A 12,106-nucleotide genomic window follows, 5' to 3' on the forward strand; every position below is an offset into this window, starting at 1 on the left:
GGGAGTAATTAACCCAAGGGTCATCTTTATTTTAACCCCCCCCCCCCCCGGGGGGCAGTGCTTCTCTAAGTGTTGGTCCGAACCGGGAAACCTGCGGGGCCACCTCGGGGAAACTTGAGGGATGGTTTTACTCGTAGCTTGACTCATCCAGTGTGTCCTGAGAACGAGATACGTGCAGCTCCTATCAGGATTTGTCGGCACATTCGGGCGGTCTTGCTGGTCTTGTTTTACCATTGCCGAAATGTCTTGTAACCGGGATTCCGAGACTGATCGGGTCTTCCCGGGAGAAGGAATATCCTTCGTTGGTCGTGAGAGCTTATAATGGGCTAAGTTGGGACACCCCTGCAGGGTTTGATCTTTCGAAAGTCGTGCCCGCGGTTATGTGGCAGATGGGAGTTTTTAATATCCGGTTGTAGAGAACTTGACACCAGATTCGAATTAAAATGCATCAACCGCGTGTGTAGCCATGATGGTCTCTTTTCGGCGGATTCCGGGAAGTGAACACGGTTTTGGGTTATGTATGAACGTAAGTAGTTTCAGGATCACTTCTTGATCACTTCTAGCTTCTCGACCGTTCCGTTTGCTTCTCTTCTCGCTCTTATTTGCGTATGTTAGCCACCATATATACTTAGTCGCTGCTGCAACCTCACCACTTATCCTTTCCATACCCAGTTAAGCTTTGCTAGTCTTGATACCCATGGTAATGGGATTGCTGAGTCCTCGTGGCTCACAGATTACTACAACAACAGTTGCAGGTACAGGTTATGCGATAGTCATGACGCGAGAGCGATGCTTGCTTGTTTTGAGTTCTTCTTCTGCTTCGTCATTCAGGGGTTTGGTTCCTGGTCGGCAGCCTGGGCTAGCAGGGTGGATGTCGTTTGAGTTTCTGTTTGTGTTTCATCCGTAGTCGGATGTTGATCTTGCGTATGATGATGTCGTATTTGTGTGGCATTGTATGTCTCTGGTCTGTATCCCCAACTATTATGTAATGGTACGATGTAATGATATCCACCTTGCAAAAGCGTCTTCAATATGCGCTCCTATCCTTGGTGGGACCTTCGAGTTCCTTTAGGATAGGGTCGCATATTGGGCGTGAAAACACATGACAAATATGACCTCTTAAACGTCCGCGGATAGGGACCGGACACTCTTCAAATTAGCACAACTGCATCCGGACATCTCATACTAGATTCTCTAATCCACAAAAGCATGCAAACAATAAAACCTACTCCCTCCGTACCTAAATACAACTCATTTTAGAGATTCCATTATGAACTACATACGGAGCATGAGCGAATGTACACTCTAAAATACGTCTATATACATATGTAGTTTCTGTTGAAATCTCTCTAGAAAACTTATATTTAGGAACGCGGGAAGTACGTACTACATAGATGATCTAGTTACTCATCGTCAGAGATGTCGACAGTATTCCTGCCTGGCTTTGCCAGCATGGGCAGCAGCTGCAGCTCCGACGCCTCCAGCTGCTCCGCTCCGGCCTCCTCCTCCCCTATCTCTGCATCGAGTTCGACGAAGAGTGTGTTGGCCGCCGTCTGCTCCTGCAGGAGGAACTACCGGTTGGCCTCCGCATAGGCCTCATCCTGGATGGACTCCAGGCTGGCCTGCTGCTCCGCCATCTCCGCGGCTTGGGCGACGGTGAACTCCGCCTCCGCCTCTGCCTCTACCATGTTGAACCCCGTAGCAGGCTGGTCCACCTCGTCCTCCTCCGGATCCGCTAGCTCCATTGGCTCCGGCAGCAGCTCTCCCTCCTCCGGCTGCTGCTCCTCCTCTTCCTCCGGCTCCGTCGAGTCCGGGGGCATCCCGGCAGCGATGCCGGCGGCGCGCCTTGCCTGGGCTGCCTCCGTGATCTGCCTCCGGCGTGAGAATAGCGTACGTGGTGATCAGCCGCCGGACCATGGCAATGACGAAGAGCGTGGGATAGCAGGGGAGAGGTGGCGGAAGGGCTCGAGTGGCGGTACAGAGAAGGAGGAAGTGGATGGGCTGGGGTTGGCCTCGGGCAGCGAGCCGAAGCAGCACCACCCGACATTTACACCACGGCAACGAAGGAGGCATCCGTCGGACCTCTGAGTTTCCGGGCGAGTCCGCATGGGACCCCATCATCAGTCCTACGTGGTGGACGCACCCGGGCACCCCATATCCCCCTCATACATATTTGGGCTAGATATGAGGAGTGTCAGTCAGCCCAAGCGTTTAAGGCTCGTTCAAGACGCCCGTCTGGGTCGAAAATTTGTGACCTGTCAGTGACTGGGCAGCCTGCCCGGGCGTATGTGGCGGGTTTGGGATGCCCGGCTATAGATGCTTTTAGAGGCAAGCATCTCGTCGAAGTTCACTTTCTGCTCCGTCTAGATACAGCGGTTGGCCTCCGCCTCCGACAGAAATGAATCGAGGATTGCCTGATGCTTCGCCTGCAGATCTGCGTCACCCGTGTCTGCCACGTCCTTGGGGTTTTTTTTTTGGATCGGTCAGTGACTAGGTCGTCCGTCCGGGCATTTAATGGGGTTTAAGGCTTTCCGTCACGCATTTGTGAGTACGATGAATCCATTTGTTGTAGGTATGGTGAATCAGTTGTGAGTGCGTGGCTAGCTTTAGAGTCCACATGCACGCATGCATGTTTCATTGGTCACGCATTTTAAAAACAACAGCGATAGAAAGGAGGCATGCCGCATGCGGCAGCAGCTAATCAGAAACGACAGCGATGGAAATTAGGAGGCATGCGGCATCAGCTAATCAGATACTGTACACGCCCATGGTTTGGAACTTCAGGTACGAACTGTATATAGAGAATGGTCTGGATTGGTTTGGATTGAAAATATGTACAGTTTGGGTTGGTTTGGATTGCACCCTATGATGTTTGGTCTAATCTGGTTTGGTTGCTGGACTTATACACGTATGGATTGGGCTGGGTTTAGTCTGGATTACAAACTATTCCCAGGTTTAGGTCTAGCAGAAATTCATATCAGTGTTACATGCTACACAGACAATAAATTTGATATGGATTTTGTACGGCGATTCTGATCTGAAAGAGCCTAATTTTTCAAAAAAATTCATACCAAGGCATTATTTGTAAGGTGAAGTAATGTTTGGAATTTGCATCGAAGTCGTGAGAAAAATCTCAATAAAAGTATTCACTCCTTCATATTTTTTTGAATCTTCCTTTTTTTATCCCCACTGATCACACCCTTATTCTCTTCTTTCTATATTACTCCTATATGCCCATTGAAACTGATCATTCATACTCCCTCCAACCCATATAGGCCCTCCTAACATACTTCATATAAACGTTATATTATGGGTTAGCATTTTTAAAAATACACAATTGCAATTAATTAGGTTAATTAAAGTTATGCCATAAACAAAATTTTAAAATGGTTAACATGAACAAACAATAGCATGGTTGAAAACTACGCATTTTCTGATCAAATTACATATAGAAATTATTTTAATCCGAATTATGGTTGCAAAGTTATAGCATTATCATGCTTAACCTATTCTCTCTAAATAATAAAAGACCAGGGAGCTAAATGGGCCAAAAATAGAGCGAACTGGGCAAAAGCGAAATACTAACGAGCACCCAGGAGGGCAAGATAGGGGTTGCCGCAGTTGGGCTGTAACCCAACAGAGAAAAGGCACTTAATGTTGGACTGAGGGTTACTTAAAGAAAAATCAGGGTTTTTTTTGTAAAATGTAAACGTATGACGGCGGACAGGCAGAAACACTCCGTACTTTATTAGTGGGTATATATATATAGAGAGAGAGAGAGAGATTTTTTTACTTCTCCAGTTTTATTTGCCTTTTCTTTTTTTCGTCATCTTGCTTCGTGTTTCTTTTTTTCTCATTGTTTATGTTTCTTTGTCAGTTTCCTATTTTTCTCAAAATGCAAGCGTGCCACCTCATCATACAACCTACATAAAAATGACTCACCTTAATAAGTAATTATGCATGTGAAAAAACTAACCTCATGATGCGAACATACATGAGAATTTTTATTTTATAATGCTATTTATAGTTAATAAAAGTTTTACAACTATAGTATAAGCAAACACAATAAATCATACTATATATTTTTTATTTTATTACTCATATTATTACTTTAAATATTCAAGTTCCATACAATCGAATCTACTGAAATATATGGCAAAACATTTCTCAACAAATGTATGGGGTATCATCTAGTATTTTGATTTAAGAATTCAACGACAATGACTGCGGCTCCGCAGTGCTGGTCCTTGGGGTACGTTCACGAAGACTTCCCGGTTGTCATCAACAAGAACATGTCAGCTCTGTATGAAGGCGGTGACAGCAGCAATGTCCATTCGACGGTCCATGGACCTCGATGTATTTTTATTATGTTTGAGGTGGTTTATACTTCCGATGGATCTTTATAATAGATCTGATCATTTTTGCCAAGAAAAAACAAATAACATGTGGGGTATCATCTAGTATTTTGTGGTTCAGACCCAAGAGACAGCCTTACACGACAAGTGGTTACCTCAATTCTGAACAACAGATACACATCACTATGGAAAAAGGAACAATACAAACAAGAAAACAACAACACCATAACCTAGCTTTTTTTAACACAGCACAATCTTAGATGCCCACAACACGTACCTACACTCACCCGTATGAATGCACATCCGTAAACCCTACCTCTATAAGCACTTTCGAGATACTAAGTCGGCATCACATTTGAGATTTACGAAGTCACCACAAGCGTCTCGTAGTTGACCAGAACGCCTCCTCCTACTGAACGAACATCAGTGAAAACTCTGAAATAAATCTAGAAAAATGCGAGCATCAGGACTTGAATTCTGATGGGCTGGTTCCACCACAAGGAATAAAACCATCTGAACTATGCTCAATTCACCATAACCTTACTTTTAAATAGTCAATGCACAAGAGATCCATAAAGTTGCACCAAGGGTTCAGTTGAGTCTACAAATTTGCAAATTGGAGTGGACTAGTCCATAAATTCACAGCGCGGGATCGGATTCGTCCAAATTCAGTAAAGAGATTCGGGCAAAATGGCATGCGCCTGGCGCTGTCATTTTGCAAAAAAAGAAAAGGAACAATGCTGACATTAATGACAGCAAAGCTAATGGCACCTCAAACTTTGATCATGAATTGGATGGTTCAATGCATGTGTACATTTTGTATGCGTGATTGCTGGCTTCCCCTTATCAGATGCCAAACTTAGATCAGTAATTCTCCGTGTATACTCGTTTAAATGCAGCAACACACATGCACACAGCTAGTGAACATAAACTGGCAAGTGCAAGCATACATTTGAACACATGATGCTTTAGAATGAAAACTGCTTACAACCGTACCAAACTTATGACTCCACTAAATATGCTTCATTCCAAAAGTTTGCGAAAGTAAAGCGGGATTAACAAACAGGGAAGAGGAACGATTCATGGCTAATTGGTTGGTTATTCTGGGACCAATTAAGCGTAAGTTAGCGACAACAGCGGAAGATTAGAGACACGTAGGAAGTACCAGGAAAAATGAATCAAATAACTTGTTTGATTAATTATAATCACAAGGGAGGGATTTGGTTGATCAGCTAACTAGTGGTTCCCTACACTTATGCTATAAAAGAGTATCATGACATGGTCAGTGGTAGTTGTGGCCGGTGAGTGCCGACATGGCAGCCCGGCCTCCTCCTCTTGGCTCGGCGCCGGTGAGCCGCGCCAGATGCAGTCCCTCACGTATCTCATCTGCAAGAAGGGAGGAAGGAGATGCCCTCGGCATGTCAGCTCCACCTGCGTTTGGGGAACAACAGACATATACACTGTTAATCCAATGTTGCTCACTAGCTAACCATAAGCAATGGTGTCTTCTGCGCAAAAAAATAATAGTGCCCTGATTTTCTAAAAAAAAAATAAAAAAGAATGATGCCCGCATGAGGGATGCACATGACTAAACATTAAGAATGCCTGAGAAATGTGACAGATGTACTATCATATTTTGAAATCAATGTAGCTTTCTTACTATTACCACATGCACGTAAGACACAGAAGCGCGAGAACAAAGATTATCTAATGCAATCTCATCAAGAAGTCTTTGGATAGATCTTGCACCCTCACCGACAAAAGCATAGTTTCGGTTAAATTCAACTTTGTTGTTTCCTGTATGTTTTTCCTTGTTTGAAATAGCAGACTGTCTGCCATGGTACAAGCTCAATATGTTTTTTATCTCTCTTTTTAGGGAATATTTTGTACTCCCTCCGTTCCATAATGTAAGACGTTTTTTGAAAAACGTCTTACATTATGGGACGGAAGGAGTATCTTTTTGACGCTACATTATGGATTATTATTGATAATACGGTGCTTTTTATCAAGGAAAAAAATAAGTTACGACTAACGCATGCGTGCGCTTTCAAAGGAGCATGTAACCGAAAACTATCACAATACATTTATGTGTCCCTAACAACTAACTTCTTTTCCTCCCTAAAACCTAGTGCCACTTTTGTGCTAAAAGAATTGCTAAACACTATCACATTTTGTTAAATCGTGTTTTCTCAGGGACACATAACATAATCGTGTGTACGTGCATGCACGTTGCCACGTTTATGTACGTACGATCCGCCTAGCCTAACATACGCGTGCATGATGGCATGCATACGCGCGCGCATGCATACAGAACGACCGCCAGATAAACAGGGGATATTGGGATTGGTTGCCAAGCATGCATATCGATCGCTTTCACGTACGTACGTTGGCTTTGCTGTGCAGCCACGTACATAACCTCTCCCCCTCCTCAACACTCCTTCCATGCCAGCTCGCTACACCGCACTCCGCCGACCTTACAGTACAAACTACTCCTCCATTGCAACAAGGCAAGAAGCTAGTTTGCTCCTCCTCTCCTTAATTGTCATTATAAAACTATCTAGAAAACAGAATAAACTACTCTCTTCGTCTCACAATATAAAAGCGTTTTTGACACTATGGTACAAACGTATTGATTGCGCACGCAAGACCTTATGCGTGTATGCATGCACTCCAGCAAGTTGTTATTGATCAGATGGACTGGAATCTCCTTGCACTGCCATATTTATTTACTCGTAGGCGTACGAAGCTAATATAGGAGAAATAAAATCATGTGCTAGTAGAGAATGAGCTAGTACTACCTAGAATGCGCGCGCGTGCGAACTTATACGCTGGCCGTCGCTACTGATCGTACCAGCTGGTACGTAGCACCTGCACCTCGAGCGAGTGGTCCTGACCGCGCACGCGTGCCGCCAGTGGCCAGCCCGCCGGCCGGCGTCAGACGGCCATGTCACGTACCTCTCGTACCTAGCTACGTGCTCTACTACAGTACATAAAGCGACCCGTCGACCGGCCGGGCCACGCCGGGCGCACACTCATCAATCCACCACGTTTCTTCTCATCCAAATGTACCGATCCATATCGTACGTAACGTACGTGTGGCGTCCACGTACTCGACCGTATACCAGCTGTCGCTCGCTCAGCTGGGTGGTGCACAGAGTAATTTCATACTCCGATCGATGACCAGAACAACTGGAGTACATGCATGATGATGCATGTACGCACGCATGCGTGACGACGAGATGATGAACGAACATATATGGAGCAGAAAAAAGAAATATGTGCCGGTATTCGCGCGTGGTAAGCATGCAGACCACCCTCAACAAAGTTAAAGAAAGAACCAGTTCCCAGTTCCCAGTTCTGTGCATGTTTTTGTGTGTCAAGTGCGTTCTATGCATGGGTTAATAATGAGTACACTTAAACTACACCAAACATACTGTCAAAAAAACATCTGCATGTCATCCGGTAGGGGAGCGACGACAACGGTGCGTCAGTTCAGTGGCTCGTTCTTACGGTAGTACTAGTCGTTCGGTGGTCTTGAAATCTCAATGTAACTTTTTTGTGTTTGAGATGCTTTGTAAATTAGGTGAAATTTCATAATAGATCTGATTATTTTTGAAAGAAAAAAGAACATATGCATGTAGCTGTAATTCTTTTGTAGAGGTTTGTTAGGCCAATGATATTACTGTACTTGATGAGTTGATGGAATTAATTAGTTTGGCGATATAATTTGCTATGCTATGCGTGTACGTGTCCATACATAAAGTAACGATCAGAGTTTCGTATCAGTAAGAGACCATATAATTAATTAGTTTAAGTCCTAGCTAGACTTGGCATTGGTGATTGCATTTTCTTGAATTTATTTCAGTCTTTTTGACGATGCTCGTTCAGTGAGAGTGAGAGGAGACATTTCCATCGACTGCGAGGCATCTGTGATGATTTTATCAATCTCAAGATGTTGTACAGACTCAGTATCTCGGAGGTGCTCATGGCAATAGGGCATTCGTGAGTGCATTTATAGTGATGAGTGTATGTGAACATCTGCAATTGTACTATGTTGAAATAAAATCAAGAGACCATGCAATTAAACAATTGATCGTCTTTGTTTTAGCATTCCAAGGGAGTACTATTCTAGTGCAGTACTAAATAAGAAAAAACAAATCATCCACGGTTGCAGTCGTGAACTTTCTATACGCAATCATGTTATCAAATATGTGCAATACTTTTTCTTTTATTCACAAAGGGTGCTACAAAACGTGCAGAAGATAAGCAGAGCACGTCGAGATCAGACAATCAAGTTGACCTTGATTAGTATAGTTCAGATGATTGATTGTTGACAATGATATACATACACGAACTGTATTAAGTCTGATGAAAACGAAGTTGGCAGCTGGTGCACTCTGAACGGATGAGTTGGGATGGCCATGTCGAAAAACAGTATGACATGCATCGACGCCTCAACAGTCAGCCGGCCCTCCCTCATGCATCGTGTGTTAACTACTTCATCATGTATCAACAGAAACACACGGCATAAGCAACACAATATTCTTGCGTGCATCAAGCTATAGGATCGATCATGGAAGTCCTACAAGATACTGACGTGATACTGTATAAGTTATTTTGCAGCATGCATGCATGCATGCTGATAGTTATGCACCACCACCTGCTCCATTAGTTGCTAATTAATTTCCGTGAGAATATATTCGACGGTGCACATTTAGGTGCAGAGGGCGAAAGTTATTATATTCGTATTGACTTTTATGATAATTGTCCACCGTTGATCATACAGATGCATCTAGACAGATAGAGTTTCTGTTGCTAAGTTAACTCTAGTACTTAAGAGTTTTTTGTATAGATGTAAGGAATGTTATTCAAGTGAATTGTATTAAATCCCTAGCTATATATCTTGAACTATTTATGTTTAAAAGAACTTGATGCATGTATGATGTGGCCCCCTGACCTATTGCTTTGTCTATATCCAACAATATATGAGATGCTGACATAGCTTAGCTATGTGGTACGTTTAATTAGGTATAGTGTTTCTTTCATGATTATTCCAAGTGCCAATAGGGTACCCATACATGCGGCCACACAACAAGAAACCAATGCTCTCTATACCTTGCAGTGTAAATTCAACAATCGCGCGACTATTCACAGTTAATCACTTGATTGGCGCTTCCCAGCTAAATTTGATGTCACTAACGTGATGGAGAAAGACACATAGAGCAATTCAGAACAGATGGAAGACGCTTGTTTTTTGTAAAATAAAAAAGTGGGTGCTATATACCAATCTGCCCAGGATAAAATTGTTTATATACGGCAATCCTAAAATTGCTTATAAATATAGCCATGCCGCCATAAAGTTGGCAATATTTAAAGGTCGATTTCGAGATGTACCTGATGAGATTGTGAGAGTCCTAGCTTCTCCGCCAAGTACTTTAGCACCACTTCCACCTTCATGCTGGTATCCCTGTGGGAAATAATATATGCATGCATTTTGAGATATATGTGTGTATGCAAATGCAAGCATGACCTTTCAATTCATACACCGACGTGTCATTTTTTTCATTAAACAACTATATATATATGTACCAAATCATTACAAAAAACAAAAGGTGTATTTGATAGGTACAAATCCTACATGTATAGCTAATTAGCTAGCCAGCTGCCGCATGAACTACCCAGAAACTTTTTAGGCTAGCTAGGTAGTAGCTAGCTACATCCTACATAGGCCGTTGTAGCTGGAAACTAACTGAACAAGGAGAGCTACATATGCATACACATACGTGCACCGATAACACTGTTGTGCATTAATATTATTTGTACTCTATGGAGAAGGGGCACAAAAGAAATAAAAAAATGCAATCAAATTATACCTGATTCTTAGGTAGCTCTTTGGTATCTGAGGCAAAATGGGCTCTTTAACTCTGCAAGAGCATGGCAAGAAGAGTAGTTAAGTACTAGAGCTCCACACTGCAGCTTGAAAATTATAAATTAAATCCAATCTAAGGCAGCTTTGTTGGCATATGTGCACTTGCAAAACTATGTAATTTGTCATAAAAAATAATATATGCAGCATGCAGGGGATTTTTTTTTCCGAAAAGGGCATGCAAGGGGGTTTGCATTGTTATCAGATGCATATTCGTGATGTGCATATATATGGACATTGCTATGAGTAATTAATTGAATACGATCAAATTCAAAAGAAAAAATCAGAAGAGAATCAAATTGAATATGTGTGTACATATATGTAGAGTTGTTGTGTATGTAGAGATTAATATGCTTACTGGTTGGGAGCTGCCTGAAGTGTTAGCCACAAGCCGGCGGCCTCCGTTCTTGTCGGTGGGCTGACGACTCTCAAGATATCGGCGGAGCAGCTCCTCAGCGGCCGCGCGAACTGCAAGAACGGCGGCGCCGGCCTCATGGACCCGCTCGCCGCCGTCGTCGGCCGATACCGGCCGTGGCCGTACTGGTGGTGATAGCTCCTGATGGGCAGCGGGAACAGCGGCGGCCGGGTCATCATCCTCGCGCTTTCCTTGCCGTCGCCGCTGGCTAATAGGTCCAGCTCCATCGGGGCAGCCCTGGCGCCGTCGTTGTCGCCGCCAGCGGAGGAGGAGGATGTGGTGGTCGACGAGGACGACGCCACGGCACCGAGACCCAGCCGGAGCCAGTCCTTGTTGCCGCCGTCCTCGTAATCCCCTCCGCCGCCCCGGGAGCTCGTGCCGGCCGCCGCCTCCTCCTCGGCGTTGTCGTCGCCGGCCATGGCTAGCCGACGAGGGAACCTGGACGGATGCAGCTTGAGGTCGTCGACGCCGTGAGCGGCCGCCGAGGCAGCCTCCAGCTGGGAGGCGATGTGGTATCCGGAGTAGTACGATGGCGGCGGCTTGCTGTTCTTGCCGCTGGGTTCATGGTGCTGCGCCAGGTGATTCCTAGTGGTTGGGACCATGGCGGCGCCGTGGATGTGCTGCTCCTGCGGTTGCTGACCTCGTCCACCGGGCAGCACGTCTCATGTCGGTGGCTGATCAGACGGCAAGGCGCATCCATGGACGCCTCATCTCCATCCTCTTCTAACTTCTCTCCTATGGTATGGGCAGGGGAGCAAAGGAGATGAGGAGGGAGAGGAGAGGAGAGGAGAGAGATGTTTCTTTCCACTTGGTTTGAACCTTAATACCAGTCTTTGCTAGAGAGAGAAGCTTAAATAAATAAATAAAAGTTGCTCAAGAGAGAGAGGGGACAGCCACAGGAGAGAGAGAAAATGCAGAATTTTAAGGATAAAAAAACAGGATGTGAAGAGGGCTGTCATGTCAGTAGAGTTAATTAATTTACAATTATATGCGTGATTTGTGATGGAAGTGAGTTCGTAAACAGGACTAACATAAGGTGTAGGGTGCATGCCGTCTTGCTGTAGAATCTAAGGGCAAGGCCCAGACATGGCACTGGACACGAAAACTACCTACGCCAACAGCAAAAACTCAGGTAGGACATAGGGTACAGAAAGAAAGAGAAGGCTAGAGAGAGACAAGGGTAGAGAGAGAGAGAGCAAAAAAGAGAGAGGGATGGATGGATGGAGGTAAGTGTGAAGTATGTTCTACGTTGAAGTGACCGCAGCATGGCAACGCACTCACCTTATCACTAATCTTAAAACATGACTAATAATAGTCCATACAACACACATGTTTCGATCAAGGTTACTATATTTGGTCTAAGTAGTGTTAGCTTTTTGACCACCCTAAAGTTACTTGGCCATTTTGCGC

At 44.4% G+C, this 12,106-nt stretch overlaps 1 protein-coding gene across 1 annotated transcript; it reads right to left on the reverse strand.

Annotated features, from left to right (window-relative positions):
• Nucleotides 1–5,434: 5,434 nt before the first annotated feature.
• LOC123066259 (protein LAX PANICLE 2) lies at nucleotides 5,435–11,498 on the reverse strand. The gene is made up of 4 exons (XM_044489376.1): nucleotides 10,640–11,498; nucleotides 10,229–10,279; nucleotides 9,750–9,822; nucleotides 5,435–5,786 (listed from the first exon to the last, which is right to left on the reverse strand). Exons 1-4 carry the CDS (start codon nucleotides 11,296–11,298, stop codon nucleotides 5,592–5,594), a joined length of 978 nt encoding a protein of 325 aa, XP_044345311.1. The 5' UTR covers nucleotides 11,299–11,498; the 3' UTR covers nucleotides 5,435–5,591.
• Nucleotides 11,499–12,106: the final 608 nt, after the last annotated feature.

Source organism: Triticum aestivum, chromosome 3B (genome assembly GCF_018294505.1).
Source record: "Triticum aestivum cultivar Chinese Spring chromosome 3B, IWGSC CS RefSeq v2.1, whole genome shotgun sequence".
Taxonomy (NCBI): domain Eukaryota; kingdom Viridiplantae; phylum Streptophyta; class Magnoliopsida; order Poales; family Poaceae; genus Triticum; species Triticum aestivum.